Genomic DNA, 15,717 nt, shown 5'->3' on the forward strand with positions numbered 1-15,717 from the left:
TCATTGATCTTTGACCAAGGATTTAACGGTCAAAAATTCCAGAGTATAGTTACCAGGGCATACAAGAAAATCGCACTCGTTCTTCTATAAAATTGGCTCTGACATTTTCTCCTAATTATACAAAATATTTTATACAAGTGACAGCAAGCTTCTAAGTTTAGTGCAGAGAGAGAAATGGTGAAAGGACAGAGAACCTACAGAGCTCACTGCTTGATTTTACCCTATCCAATCCAAGGCCACATTAATCCCATGCTCCAATTTGCCAAGCTTTTAGACCACCGAGTGGAAGTCACACTGGTGACGACTCGCTACATCTACAAGACAATGCAAGGGTTGGGATTGAGCTGCTTGTCGTGGGAGACCATCTCCGATGGCTTCAATGAAGGTGGGATGCGAGAAGCAGGAACCGTAGATGCCTATGTGGAAAGCTTCTGGATAGTGGGGTCGAGAACTTTTAGTGAGCTTCTTGAGAAGCTCTTGAGCTCAGCGTCCCCGGCTGATTGTGTTATTTATGTTTCCTTCATTCCTTGGTCTTTGGATGTCGCCAAGAAGTTCGGAATAGCTGGGGCGGTTTTCTTCACTCAGTATTGTGCTGTTGGCAGCATCTACTACCATGTCCACAAAGGGCTTTTGAAGCTTCCTCTTGCAGATGATCAGTCTCAAATTTCTCTTCCTGGGTTGCCACCACTTGATCCTTTGGACTTCCCATCGTTTGTTTACGACTTGGGGTCTTACCCGGCTTTCTATGAACTGGTTGGGGGACAGTTGTGCAATGTTGACAAAGCTGATTGGGTCCTATGCAACACATTTTATGAGTTGGAAGAACAAGTCCCTCTCTCTCTCTCTCTCTCTCTCTCTCTCTCTCTCTCTCTCTCTCTCTCAGTATATTAAACTAATTGCATACTAATTTTCTGCTCAGTTGGTGGATTGGATGGCTAAGCTTTGGAGATTGAGGACCGTAGGACCGTAGGAGTCTCAAAACTCCTACACAACGTACGAATGCCAAGTAGATTGTGGATGTTTGGAAAATAGGGGTTACAGCTCCAACTGAAGAGAAAGGGGTTGTGAGACAAGAAGTAATAGAACATTGCATAAATGAAGTAATGGAGGGAAAGAGAGGGGAAGAAATACAGAAGAGCGCTGCAAAATGGAGAGAATTGGCCAGAAAGGCGGTGGCTGAAAGCGGAAGCTCTAACAAAAACATTGACGAGTTCATTGCAAAACTGGAGGTCCAAAGTTAGTGCTCAAGTCCAACAAAATCGAACTGAATCGAATATTTGTGTTTGTAAGGAGCTGCTAAATCTTGCTAATAATGATGCGGTGTTGAAGAAAACGTATGCCGAGGAGTTTGGGAATGAGTATCAAAGGAGAAGGAACTGCGACTAAGCTAGCGGTTTAGGTTGGTTGTAAAATGGGAGACTATCAAGTAACAAATGAAAGCGGTAGTGAGGTTTAGGATATTTTATTAAGGGGAATGCTTAGCAAATTATGTTTTGTTATTGATGATTGATTTATTACTGTTTTAATAAAAATACTTATTTCTTACAAGTGATACATCACATTTTACAAATATAATATAAAAAGATAATATTTCAAACATTAGTTTTTTTTTTTGGACAAACAAACCACACAATAAATCAATCAACCATAATAATGTAATATCGAAGTCGTCATCCAAAAAAGTCAGAATCTAAAGACTCTCGGTCTCACCTACAATTGGAGGGTAATTGGACTTCAGAGTTTGCAACAATGTGAACGTGTAACGAGCTTTGAGCTGGGTAAGAGTAGTGTTCCCCCTTCAGCAAACCCAATCTCTAACTAACAAGTCACTGCATCTCCTGATTCTCCTCCTCCTCCTCCTCCTCTCTACGCCATGCCGTTGTCGGCCAGTCTCTCTCCTCCCTCTCTCTATTACTTCCCCCAAACACAACACCACCAACCACAACACCATCTCCTTCACTCTCTCCATCCCCATCTCAAACCCAAAACACTCACCCTTCAATTTCAATCCCCCCGAGCCTCAAGACGATCCCCTAATTACCCTCAGGTCCTACCTCTCTCTCTCTCTCTCCCTCTGCAATTCTAATCAATTAACCCTTCGGACTTCATTTCACAGGGCGGCGGTGCCGATAATCTCGCCGACGACCCCCGCAGTTGGGGCCGTTCGATCAATTCCAAGGTCGATCGGCGCTACGATTTTGAGGACGACGACGAAGACGATGAAGATGACGAGGACGACGAAGAAGACCGGAGTTTGGATTTGTTGGTGAGGTTTGTTCAGAATGTGTTCAAAAAGGTGTCCAGGCGTGCGAGGAGGGCCGTCCGATCAGTTCTCCCCGTCTCAATTCCCACCAAGTTGGTAATCATCTGATCATAAATTTGGCTCCTATTACCTTATATTCATTAAGAAAGATTGGATTTTTAAAGTTGAATTGTTAAATTGTTTTTCGTTGTTGGTTTGGCTTTCATATGTATAGGTGGGATTTTCTGTTAATGGGGTGCTAATGCTAGCATTCTTGTGGGTCTTGAAGGCGTTTCTTGAGGTAATATGTATATATATGTATACATTGTGTAATTTTACATTCATGTATCACAGACTTCCGTCTATTTGCTTATCAATATGTTCTTGTTGGTCTTAATTTCCTTTTTTGAGCTGTTGAAAAAAGGATATAAATAAGTCGTCGTCTCCAGGATACAGTTCATTGGATGGTACTTTTGCAAGACACATGATAATAATTGAACAGCATAGGTGATTTAGGACCGTTGTAGATACTGATTCATCTGAAACGAAAACTCAGTAGGTAAGGTGTCATAGGGAAAGTGGCCCACAATTCATGGGCATACCAACATTCACACTTACTCAAAGTGGCTCGAGCTGCAGACTGCAGTTTCTGATGCAGCGTTTTCTGATAATAAGCTCTAGAACAATGCCTTTTTCAAAAGCTTGATCTTTTGGCGAGGCACTGAATTTTCTACGTTTAGAAGGCCTTCAACAGATTGAAATTATACAGTTATTAAACTGTCAAGATAGAGAGAAACTTTAGGATTTCGATAGTTGTTTAAGTATAAGCTTTTCGAATCATCCTGTTGTTATAGATGGTATTCTTATTGAGGGCTCTCACTTGAGATGTCATACTTAAAATTACATAAAAAAAACAGCAATCAAATTCTTATATTAGTGTTTGCATTGGCGATGAGTATATTTGTGTTTAGTGATGATTTTTATGCGCTACCTGAAGGATTTCCTAATAAAATCTCGAACTTTCTTTGTGTTCGTGTTAAATCCAGGTTGTCTGCACCCTTGGAAGTCTAGTGTTCGTAAGCATCTTACTCATTCGTGGGATATGGACTGGAGTAGCCTATTATCAATATAACCGCAATCAGAAACCCCGCAATTTTGAAGACGACAACCGTCCATGGGCGGGCGCACAGCCCGCAACCTGATACTACCATTCAGAGGAGAGATCTGCTGAATTATAATTTCACACCAGATAGGAGTATACAATAAAGGAGGAACACTTGAGAAATCAAGGATGATGGGAAGATAGCATTAAAATGTGTTTGACCATAATCATTGTTCTGGCCTTCAAGGAGTTTTAAGTATGATGTAACTTCCTGCCTTAATAGATAAACGAAGGTTTGTTATTGTACACAGGTATTCTGTCAAAATTCAAAATTTTCATTGGGAGCTTTCTTTCATTTTCTTCAATGAGATTTGAACTAAGGAGTCGGGAGAACTTCCGATCAACTTCGGCTTTGAGACTGAGAAGTGAGAAGACTGGAAAAGAGAACGATGGTGGTGGAGATTGGGAGGGAACGGTGGTGAAAGAGATTGGAGAGGGAGAGGGAGAGGGTTCGTTGAAGTGAGAAAGATGAGTGAGTTTGAGAGACAGAGATCGAGTGGGGAGAGTCGAGGCCTGAGGGGGGACACATCAAGTTGACCGAGTCCATGTGAACTCGGATAAACACCAATGAACCAGGTCACATGGTGACGATTTTAATAAAATAAAAAAAATCGATTCAGTTCGTTTCGATACCAACTTTGGAACCGAAACAAAACAATCACAAAACCAAGCCTATCTTGTACTATACCCAATAAGTCGAAAAAACCGAACCGACCGAATTTTTCCAGTTCAGTCTCAGTCCGGGTTCGGTTTCGATTCTCGAAACTTTATGCCCACCCCTAGTTGGGATTTCCTCTAGCAAATTGAAGATTGAGTGTTGTTGAACTAAATAATTATATGTTAATTTGTACGCATTTAGATTTGACTAGTTTACACTAATTGGTAGCAAAAATCTCATTTTCTTTCTTTGCACACCCATAATTTTCAGTAGTGGCAAGAAGGAAAAATATGACAGTGATATGTAAATGACGTGGGAAAATTATTTATCAATCCCAAGGGAAAAGGTCTTCGCTAGTTGTCAGTGAGAGAGACTTGTATCTGGGTGGTTGGATCGGGTCCCGGTATTGCTTTAGTTTGCACATGAAATATGGCAACGCCATTTGTCCTTCCCGCACTTTTCTCATCATCATCACCGTCCTTGTTTTTGTGTCACATCCAATGTACAAGGCCAAGCCATCTCAATTTTCCAATTTCAGATACATTTTTAATCACTTTGATGAAAATATAAAAACTAAGTTATGTAAAAACTAATTTGTAATTCAAACAATTTTACTTTGATGAAAGTATAAAAACTCAATTTGTTTGAAAAAATTGGTTTATGAATGATTACGCGTATTTGATGTTTAATTTAATCTTAATGGTTAGGGTTCTAGGGTCTTCTCTAATCTTGGGCTAAAACTCAATTTCCACTTTTATTTCCTCCCAAACCCAACCCAACCCAATGCTAAAATGTGACTTAAAACCTAAAACTCAAATAGAAGCCAAATACCAGCCAGAAAATAGGCCAAAAGCACTAATGGAGCCCACCAATATGCGTGAACTTGCCTGATCTTCGGCCGGTTGCAGCCCACCCACTCGTCCCGCTTTCCACACGCAGGCTAAGGCCTTCAGCGCTCGACATGGGGGGGACCACTGTCAGGCAGCAACTGTGACAACCGTTCCAAATTTTACGTTTTTATTTTATTTTAAAAGCGTGAATTTACGAAATTGCCCTAGAGGCAAGGACTTTGACTTCCGTTGACCATCAACTTGAGAGATGTGAGACTTATTCTTTTAGCATATCCTCGTAGTACTCGTTGGTACGAACATATAGGCGAAAGTCGTTTGCGAGTCCGGATTATAACGGTATAGTTACGGACGTTCAAAATTGGTTATTCAAGGTTTAGTGTTAATTAAATTAAATCCCCACATTTTGTGGGGTGAAGCCAAAAATCAGAAATGAGAAAAAAAAAAAAAAAGGAAAGAAAGAAAAAAAGGGGGAAAAGCTCCCGTGTGTTCCGTTCGTACACCTCTTCGACTACCCATCTTTCAAGGCCGATTCCGGGCAACTCCGGTGGAGTTTTTCGATGCCACCACCACCATCTTGAAGCTCTCACTCCCCTCTACAAAACCCACCCAAGAACCACCTTGATTAACCAGGGTATGTGGCGGTTTGAGGCCACGAAAGTTGACTAAAATCAATAGTGCTCCGGCCACCCTTTTCGATTTTCCGGCAAATCGGCAAAGCGATGGCCGATGCCACCACTTGGGCTTTGTAGCCCATCATCCCAGGAGCAAAACCCAACCAACCTTGTCCCCATTGGACCACCGTAGACGACGAATCGACGTCGGGAAGTTTTAGGCACCCGCCGGCTTTGTGGGCAAAATTGACCATTTTCCGTCCACTTTTGGACTTCGTGGCAGGCAACCATAGATCGTGATGTCTCGATGTGCGTGCAAGATAATCATAGCGTGGACTCCAGGTGAGTGGGCCTTTTTCTTTCATAGGCATATAATTGATAGTTCCACAAGCACTTCTATAGTGATTTATGCTTGTTACCTACAATTAATCATTTCGAACTACGAATGGCTTGATCCCTGTTTAGGGTACGTAGGCAGTCTAACAAGACGTTAGATGCAACCATATAATAAATGAAATTAAATAATTGAGACAATAGCTTATTTAGTGAATTGAGCAATGTGAGGAACATTGGTGGGAAGTGTGAGATTTAGCTTTTATGATTTGGTGATTAAATGTTGATCATGAATCAATGCGTGAAGAATCAAGAAATTGAAGTAAGGAAAGGTAAGTAATAATAGTTAATGTAACTAGGGTCTAATTGGGCTTAACACTGATGATTACTCTCAAAAGTAAATAGTTTGGGAGTAGGGTGTTATTGATTGTACATGTTACGCCGTATTATATATTTTGGGAATATCATGAAATGCTTAGGTTTAGATTGCACCATGGCATATTCATATGGACAATACCTGGACTTGACTATTGTGAATGTTTTGAAGTGCTATATGATGCCGCGGACGCCCAGGTAAGCCTCAGGTGAGTACATGTTGATGTTAGTGATGTTAGTGAGTATGATTGTGTGGATATATAATATAGCTCATAAACCTGCACCCCGGTGTTAGTGCTCCCGCCCGTGGCCAGGGCACAGTTCTTCACGTGATGTTCACCTCCCGTACCTTACGCTCACCTTGGATCCAAGGTAGGTGCACAGTCCTGTCTTACATACCACTTTAGGTGGTTCCGACTCGTAGGTGACCCGCGATTATTCGCACAGTCTTCACGTGATCATAGCACTTGAGCGTATTTATTTACACCCAGTCTTGTCGTACAGACCACTTTAGGTGGTTCCGACTCGTGTGCAGGTATACTTATTGAGCTATATGCTAGCCATGATTGATGAGATATGAATAAGTCGTACAAGTCACTATAGGTGACTCCGACTTATATGCTAGCCATGATTGATGAGATATGAATAAGTCGTACAAGTCACTATAGGTGACTCCGACTTATATGCTAGCCATGATTGATGAGATATGGATAAGTCATACAGGTCACTATAGGTGACTCCGACTTATATGCTAGCCATGATTGATGAGATATGGATAAGTTGTACATGTCATATTAGATGACTCCGACTGATATATCATTTTGTATTGATTAAGTTCATTTGGCCTACTTATTATTGCATGGTGGAGTTGATGGCAAACCGTGGTTCTGGCCATTTCTGAGTATGGTTTGGATATATGTATATATGTTGTATTGTTTTATGGAAAACGATACGGGTTTTAAATTTAGGGGCATTACTTTTAGAGAGGTAATAACTTTGGGAAGCTTGGTTTTATTGCTTACTTACACTCTCTGTTTGGTGCCCTCCAGGTTTTAGCTGCTGAGTTTGTATCGACAAGGATATGTGGCGAATCTTAGTATTGATGGATATTTTTGAGGGTATGATTCTTACCCACACTCCTGTACCTTACTTATGCTCTGACATTGTGCGTGAAATGGGTTCGCTCCCGCTCACAACACACTCTGGTATTAAAAATTTTTAGGTTCAAATTATTCACATTTTTCTACACTCTATCACATTTTATGGTTTCGTCACCTTCCAGGTGTCGGCCAGCACAGCTCGATTCAGGGTCCAAGTGGACTTTCTGGGTCGGGATGTGTCAGCAACGGTCCAAATTCAAAATTTATTTTTTATTTATAAATAATATATTTTAAAATACATTTAATCCAACAACTTAGATCGAATATAATCAAATCTAACAGTAAAAAAAAAAGATCTAACGGCCCAAATTTAAATCCAACAACTAAAATAATTTAAAAAAATTATTAATTGTGCTTCATATTAATTTCGTATTCTTCCATAGTGTTTCATGTATTGATTTAGTGATTTTTCAATATTTATCGAAATTTAAATATTTTTAGATTAAAATGTTCATAAAATTAATTCACGATAGTCTACATAATTTTTTTTTATACAAAAGTTAATTTAAGAAAAAAAAAATAGCCTAAATTCATTTTTTAATAATCTGGGGCGAAAATTTTAGGCCATAAGGGTTGGAGTAGGAAAAGCTGTTTCTGGGCTAAAAACTAAAATTTTTGAGCTAAAAATTTTAGGTTTTACGCCAAGGGTTGGAGATAATCTAAGTGTAGCAGTTAGGCAAATTAAGAGGCTAATCAAAACTCAATCTTTTTCACCATGGTTGATGAGATTGCCTAAATTGATTGAATCGAGCTCAAATCATAATGTTTTCTAGTCCCATCCATGAAAAGATTGAAAATTAAGTTATTTTCAAGCGAAGTTTGGTTGAACCCATCAATGTTTTACCCTAGTATTTCTTTTTGGGAAAAAAAAAAAAACCTACTTTTACCATATATTTGTATCGTAGAGATGAGACTTACATATGTTGGTGGGCCCTACTTCTATTAGGGATTGTAAAAATATGTCAAAGTGTATCATTACTCATTTCTTTTACACAAGCAACTACTGGAGGATGGGAAATCCAATATAAGGCCTCGAATGTAGAGGTAAATACTTTTAACCATGTGAGTTCTCACTGTTAAATCCATTTATGAATTCAAAAGGGAAAATTGATACTAGCATTCCAAAAATCTTATCATTACACTCCTCATAAATGTATTTTTCTTACTAATTATAAAAAGTTTAAAGTGTTAAATGAGATTTTAAAGTGCCAATAATAATTCGCATTTAAAATTAAAACAATAAATTAAATAGAAGAGAAAAGAATGGAGAGGATTTTACCCTTTGAAAATTAATGGGCCTTGGGCCTTGGGAGTCATATTTCAACGACAAACTCCCTTCGGGCGGCAAAATTTAATTTTCAAAAATCAAAATATAAGAGAGAGAAAGGATAACCGCGGTTAAAAGAGGGTGGTTACGCCAGGCCAGCATCGCATCAGAGACAGCCCACCACTCAATCCTTGCCGTCCGTTCCCTCCCAATCTTTAACCAAACCCTAACCCCACCTCTGGTTAAATTTCGCATCTCCTCTCCCGCATTTCCACCTATAAATACCTCCCCAAACCACCACCCAATCCGATCTCATCAGAAAACAAAGAGGATTTCACAGAGGGCGTCTTAATAAACGCCTTCGACTCTTCGTCTCCCTGTACGTGCGAGCCTCTCGTTCTTCCATCTCTTTCGTTTCGTTTTGCGGTTTCAACCGGGAAAGATGAGGGAGTGCATTTCGGTCCACATCGGTCAGGCCGGTATCCAGGTCGGCAATGCCTGCTGGGAGCTTTACTGCCTTGAGCATGGCCTTCAGGTATCCTCTCAATCTCTCTACCTACATTTCTCTATTGATTTTGTTCGTATGCACATTTGCGTTTTGTATCCGTGATTTGTACGGTTTCTTTTAGATCTGTGGCTTTTGCGCACCGATTCGTCGTGATTTGTATGGATCTGTGATTTTATCTGCATTTGGCTCGGTTATCAATCAGATCCGTGTTTTTTGAGAATCAGATACACATAGAAATGTTAATTTTGATTTGTATTCGAAAATTAATCAAAAGTAACATTACTATTATTTTCAAATCATTCGATTTTCCTTGGATCTATGATGTTATTGTTATTGACAGTCAAATTATATTCTCAGTAAATTCAAATTTGGATTGTAATTATTCGTTAATTCAACGGATTTTGTTCTTCGATTATTTGTGATGTTATTCGGTGAAATCGTCAATGACAATAGATTAAAGGCTTGTTTCTCAAGAACATTTGCGGCTTTCGCCTTTTGCCGGGCTTGAGGGCTTGTGCTGCTTTTATCCTTCCTCTATCCTTATGTATATGATTATAGTTTGAAACCTTGTAATTCATTGGCATTTGTACATACGTAAATTTGTAGTGTTTTTTTTTTTTTTTTTTTTTTTTTTATTAAATTGGATTGGTAGATTAGTTGCTAATTCTCTGTGTTATTTTACAGCCTGATGGCCAAATGCCCGGTGACAAGACTGTTGGCGGAGGTGACGATGCCTTCAACACATTCTTCAGTGAAACTGGAGCTGGCAAGCATGTGCCTCGTGCTGTGTTTGTTGATCTTGAGCCCACCGTGATTGATGAAGTGAGGACTGGTACCTACCGCCAGCTCTTCCACCCTGAGCAACTCATTAGCGGCAAGGAAGATGCTGCCAACAACTTTGCCCGTGGTCACTACACCATTGGCAAGGAGATTGTTGATCTCTGCTTGGACCGCATCCGGAAACTTGCTGACAACTGCACTGGGCTTCAAGGTTTCCTTGTTTTCAATGCTGTTGGCGGAGGAACTGGCTCTGGTCTTGGTTCACTTCTTTTGGAACGTCTGTCTGTTGATTATGGAAAGAAGTCAAAGCTTGGGTTCACTGTGTATCCATCTCCACAGGTGTCTACATCTGTGGTTGAGCCCTACAACAGTGTCCTCTCAACCCACTCCCTCCTGGAACACACCGATGTTGCAGTGCTCCTTGACAATGAGGCTATCTATGATATCTGCAGGCGCTCTCTCGACATTGAGCGACCCACCTACACCAACCTCAACCGTCTTGTGTCTCAGGTACAGAAAAGTATCTGGTTTATAATTTCGAGTACAGAATTTAGATCACATTGCTTTTTTACGAAGTGATTGTTACTAAATTTTGTTTCTATTTGGTTTTCAGGTCATTTCCTCCTTGACTGCTTCTCTGAGGTTCGATGGTGCCCTTAATGTGGATGTGACTGAATTCCAGACCAACTTAGTTCCATACCCCAGAATCCATTTTATGCTTTCCTCATATGCACCTGTCATCTCTGCGGAGAAGGCGTACCATGAGCAACTCTCAGTGGCTGAAATCACCAACAGTGCCTTCGAGCCCTCATCCATGATGGCAAAGTGTGACCCCCGTCATGGCAAATACATGGCCTGCTGTCTGATGTACCGTGGTGATGTTGTGCCCAAGGATGTGAATGCTGCGGTCGCCACCATCAAAACCAAGCGCACCATTCAGTTTGTGGACTGGTGCCCCACCGGATTCAAGTGCGGTATCAACTACCAGCCACCCACTGTCGTTCCAGGAGGAGACCTTGCCAAGGTCCAGAGGGCTGTGTGCATGATCTCTAACTCGACCAGTGTTGCTGAGGTGTTCTCCAGAATTGACCACAAGTTTGATCTCATGTATGCCAAGCGTGCCTTTGTGCACTGGTATGTGGGTGAGGGTATGGAGGAAGGAGAGTTCTCTGAAGCCCGTGAGGATCTTGCTGCCCTTGAGAAAGATTATGAAGAAGTGGGCGCAGAGTCTGCTGAGGGCGAGGATGATGGAGAGGACGAGTACTAAGCGCCTGAACTGAAGTTTCTATCGCGTGTTGTTTTGCTATTTGAATAATAATATGATGATGCCTTGTGTGTCATCTGGTTGTTGTGTGTTTGTGAACTTGTGGTGGAGTTGTTGCGTTTGCAATGCTATTTGAGTAATAATGTGATATATGATATTCCGCATTTCCATTTGACAATGAAAGAGACCGAAACTGAACCTGTTTGGTACCTGTTTTGGGGGTTTTCCCCGCTTGTTTTCTTAGTCTTGAATGGAGCTCTCAATAGCACAACACTGAATTTGTTCACAAAACGTGCATAATGGAACTTCATCCATCAAGTTGGGTTTTTGTTATAAATCATAAAAATTGAACTCGACATTGTTCACGGCATATTATGCCAGAACAGCGTCGCATTGCATTTGAGCATAAGATTGGAGACAGAAATAAAAAGAAAACAAAGTTATCGATAAGTTTGAGATTTATACAGTTTGAAGGAATAAAAAAGAGCCTAGACAATAGTTGGCCGGAACCTGTATTTGGATTCTAAGTTATGAGAAGGACTTGCGCTTCACTTTACACGTGGTGCTATTTGAGAAATCCTTTCGTCTTCCAGAAGTTCATACGGATCAATGTATTGGGGTGGTGACATCGGCAAACTGCTTCCGTCATGGACAAAAGTCGATCCAAAGTACTGCCCAAGAAGATTGAAGGATCAGTGTCTTATACTTAATACAATGAAAACAGTCACTAACCTCTCTCTCTCTACTGCCTAAAGGTCAAACAATCACAAAATTTCTCTCATTAACTCTCCTAATCCAATCAACTTATATACATCATTGAAATACGCTCTCCTATTTACAAAATAGTAATGATTTCACCGAACGTGCATCTACCTTGAAGAAACCTTACCATCATTATAAGAGCAGTTCCTGACTATATCCCAACCATGTTTAAAGTAACAAACGACGGGTGAATAACAATAATTGTTGTCCTACATCTTTACAGGTTAAACTTTTGAGAATAGTGGTAAATTATGAAAACTTTAATGTAGTATCAAACCGGAGTTGAGCTCTTCAGTGATAAGGACAGGCTCCCTCACATCCTAACAACTTAAGTTTTAGGGGATAATACACTAACAAAAACTTAATAACAATGAAGCAAACTGCAAACAAAAGCCGAAGGAATTGACACTTGTCATAATACACAGGCCAACGTGTCTGGACGGCAAGCAAGATTAAAATCATGAACAAACTTAAGGCCAAGGAAGAGAGTTTACCAAGTAGAGAGCAGAGAAGAGTGCTACAGTTATGAGGATCAATGGCCAAAACCCCAAGAAGAACGTCCCTCCGATTGTCAGCAAGAGTCTGGCCCGAGGGATTAACCCCTGTAAACAAATGAAGTTATGAACATTCCTTGAGCTTCTGCAAGTCTATTGCCACATGTACAAAGCAACACCATTCAAGTAAATAGGGCAGTGAATTGTGCTGAAGCTAAATATATAGTTTTGAAAGAATAAAACGTTACTCGTACTACTAATTTCATGAAAACTATCAAACTAACGGTTACTGCAAACGTAGGATATGGTGCGCCAAAAGCTCATATTAGATTGATTTTACAATCATCTAACACAACAAAACCAATAACGAAATAAAAGTGATTCAACCTCAAGGCCTTCGCTGTTCAACTGCATGGACCGCTCCCTTTGATTTGCTAGGCTTTTCTCAATTTCGGTTGAGACAGCATTTCTAGCCGAGAAACCTCTATCTTCGTTTCTCATCTCCTCATTCATTCCATACTCAGTCCTCTCTTTTCCCTCAAGCAAAGAAGTGGGATTCATACCCCTCCTCCTTAATTCCTTCATAAACAACGACTCCGGAGGTTCTTCACCTGAAACATAAACTTACAACTCAGGAACATACAGATTCTACCATTCCCTTGACATCCTTTAATCTAAATCCAAATAACTCCATTGTTATCTGCCCACAAATACTATTAAAATTCAATCTTTGTGCTCAATTTACAAAAAGAATTATTCTTTCAGATTTAACCACCCAGTAATTAACAAACCTTTTTTCTAAGTAAAATTAAACTGACCAAATATATAGACAATATAAATTTCATCACACAAACTAATCAAACCGATATTTCAAAACAACTCTTTGCATGCAACCGAGTTCGAATCACCCGCCTCGGAGTTTAGATTAATTTAAAGTAGAATATCGCTCGTATCAAAATAACTTCTCAAAATCTCAACAAAACAACTGATTAACCCCAACTTTTACTTGCTCAATTAGAACCAGAAAATAATTACGAAAAGCAAGAGAGAGAGAGAGAGAGAGAATTTTGAAGAGCTCACCATTGCTTTTGCTGTCAGATTCTTGAGCTTTGCAGCAGACCCCAAACCGCCTCCTATTTCTCAAGTGATATCCGTACCCTCTGTATCCTGACAACCTGATTAAACTTTTCCTGGACTGAAATTCCGGGAAAACCCAGCTGGATTTTACGGGAAAATTCGACTGGGAAACTGGGATTGGAGAGAGGGAGCACTTCAACATTTGAACAGACGCCATTCTCAATGGAAAAATAATCTCATTTCGCTGCCGATAGCTAAAAGAAAGAGGAAAATAAGAGATTTTTTTTTTTTTTTTTTTCCTGAGAGCGAAGGCTTTGTTCAGAGAATCAGAGGTGAAGAAGCAAGTGGCGACAAGGTGTACGGGTATATTATAGCGGCGGAGAGGTGTTGGCGGCTATCTTGCGCGGGAGATGGCGTGGTCTGCTTCGTGTGGCTGAAAGTTGCGGTCAGAGAGGTGGAGTAAGATTCTGGAATTTTTTTATGTCTAGAACACGAGTTCATCACATCACATGTCATTATATAAGTTGATCAATATTTTATTTTTTAAGTTGTTACTTTTTTAATACAAGTACCTTATTACTTATATAGTGACACATGTATATCAATCCGTGTATCTCTCCTCCCCTCCAATCCTTTCTTATTAAAATGATTACGATTAAGCTACGTACACATCTTGTGTGACTTTTTCTTACAGAGAGAAAAAAGGTAAAATGAAAGAGAAGTGGAGGGTAATGATGAGAATTTGGAAGAAAAAGAATCTTACTTAGAGAGGACGTTATTATTCTCACATTTTTTTGCCCCTTTACTACTTTTTAAGTATTATGAAATACACACTTTGCTACCTTAGTTTTTTTGTCTCAATTTCAACATAAATTTTGATTTGTCTGCTACTTTAAAATTTTCATAGGACTTTTCGTTAAGTTTTCTGTTAAGTAATGACATGTATAACTTTGGCCACCACATGTGTCAAGAATTAGCACTAGACACAGTGGCTTAGATTTACAAGTGAATCTCTCATATACATGACGAATATAGTGGGCCAAAGTTATGTCACTTATTATTATGGTCCAGTGGTATTCCTTTTCATTTGTAAGTGAGAGGTCTTAGGTTCAATTCTCTCCAAAGACGAATTTGAAACATATTATTTCTGGTCCATTGTGAGGCTAAGCCCACCCCCTCCCCTTTAGTGTAGATAATATCGTTGTTAAAAAAAAAAGTTATGACATGTCCTATTTACTAATTAATTAAACCTTCTTTGTCAATCAAAAGATGATGAAAAAACAAATTAATCTTCTATCACCCAAAAAAAATGATGGGCAATAATGTAATTTCACAGATTCAAATTTTACTATTTTTTATTGAAACCCTACCTATATGTGATGTTAAAATACCTCAAATATTAAAAAAAAAAACTAAAAACAAAAACCTCCCACTCCCCCATGTTCTCTCTCTCTCTCTCTCTCTCTCTCTCTCCCTTTCTCCTCATTTTCTAAAAAAATGTGTTCATACAAACAAAGTGTGTAGGCAAATGCTAGTTACTTAATAAAAAATTTGACGGAAAGCCTTAATGAAGTATTAAAGTATCACAAAAATCAAAATTTAGATATAAATTGAGACGAAAAAAATTAGGGAATTTTAACGAAACACTCTCGGTACTGTTCACTTTTAACGAAAATGACAATTTTACTCTAAAAAGTTACTCATGGTATTATTCACTTACAACACATTTTTGTCCTTTTGATTAAAACTCAAAGTTTTCAAGTATTTTTCATTAGTTTTCCTAAAAAATTAAGGATAGCAAAGTACAAATTTCATGATACTTGACGGTTACAAAGTAAGAATCACCCTTTTTTTTTTTTTTTTTTTTTTTTGTGTGAATCGGAGTATTTATTTATTCACATAATTGGAAAAAATATAATGATATTTTCTCTGTTAATTTGTCTTAATATATTTGTTACTTCCTAGTAAAAACAAAAGCAATGACGTTGTAACAGTGATTCTAATTTTCTTTTTCGAATAAAATCTTAATTTAATTTGTTTATTTCTTGTTTGGTTTTGAAATACAACTATATATTTAAACCACATACTAATCATTGAAGAAAAAATATTACAAAAATTGTTGTGTTAGTGACAATCTAGTTTGTTTAGTTTAATCCCTGATTTGATGATTTCT

General features: G+C 39.0%; 4 protein-coding genes across 6 annotated transcripts; 3 read left to right on the forward strand and 1 right to left on the reverse strand.

Moving 5' to 3' along the window:
* Positions 1–1,548, forward strand: LOC125471015 (UDP-glycosyltransferase 74G1-like). Its single transcript, XM_048570868.1, has 2 exons — positions 1–828; positions 920–1,548. Exons 1-2 carry the CDS (start codon positions 175–177, stop codon positions 968–970), a joined length of 705 nt encoding a protein of 234 aa, XP_048426825.1. The 5' UTR covers positions 1–174; the 3' UTR covers positions 971–1,548.
* A 135-nt stretch (positions 1,549–1,683) lies between these two features.
* LOC125471016 lies at positions 1,684–3,694 on the forward strand. 2 transcript variants are annotated; one of them, XM_048570869.1, is made up of 4 exons: positions 1,684–2,047; positions 2,117–2,359; positions 2,478–2,546; positions 3,289–3,694. In XM_048570869.1, exons 1-4 carry the CDS (start codon positions 1,874–1,876, stop codon positions 3,442–3,444), a joined length of 642 nt encoding a protein of 213 aa, XP_048426826.1. In that variant the 5' UTR covers positions 1,684–1,873; the 3' UTR covers positions 3,445–3,694. The 2 variants fall into 2 exon arrangements, with proteins under 2 accessions (XP_048426826.1, XP_048426827.1); XM_048570870.1 differs by having other exon boundaries at positions 1,689–2,047; positions 2,478–2,543.
* A 5,262-nt stretch (positions 3,695–8,956) lies between these two features.
* LOC125470975 (tubulin alpha chain) lies at positions 8,957–11,422 on the forward strand. The gene is made up of 3 exons (XM_048570821.1): positions 8,957–9,194; positions 9,852–10,457; positions 10,561–11,422. The coding sequence occupies exons 1-3, from the start codon at positions 9,102–9,104 to the stop codon at positions 11,212–11,214; spliced, it is 1,353 nt and encodes a 450-aa protein (XP_048426778.1). The 5' UTR covers positions 8,957–9,101; the 3' UTR covers positions 11,215–11,422.
* Positions 11,423–11,635: 213 nt separating this feature from the next.
* Positions 11,636–14,006, reverse strand: LOC125470976. Of its 2 annotated transcripts, none has more exons than XM_048570822.1 (4): positions 13,548–14,006; positions 12,855–13,078; positions 12,468–12,620; positions 11,636–11,882 (listed from the first exon to the last, which is right to left on the reverse strand). In XM_048570822.1, the coding sequence occupies exons 1-4, from the start codon at positions 13,759–13,761 to the stop codon at positions 11,760–11,762; spliced, it is 714 nt and encodes a 237-aa protein (XP_048426779.1). In that variant the 5' UTR covers positions 13,762–14,006; the 3' UTR covers positions 11,636–11,759. The 2 variants fall into 2 exon arrangements, with proteins under 2 accessions (XP_048426779.1, XP_048426780.1); XM_048570823.1 differs by having other exon boundaries at positions 12,468–12,575; positions 13,548–13,999.
* Between the last annotated feature and the right edge of the window lie 1,711 nt (positions 14,007–15,717).

The sequence above is a fragment of a genome, unplaced genomic scaffold (assembly GCF_019419815.1).
Source record: "Pyrus x bretschneideri cultivar Hongxiangsu unplaced genomic scaffold, Pyrus_bretschneideri_v1 Contig55, whole genome shotgun sequence".
Classification (NCBI taxonomy): Eukaryota; Viridiplantae; Streptophyta; class Magnoliopsida; order Rosales; family Rosaceae; genus Pyrus; species Pyrus x bretschneideri.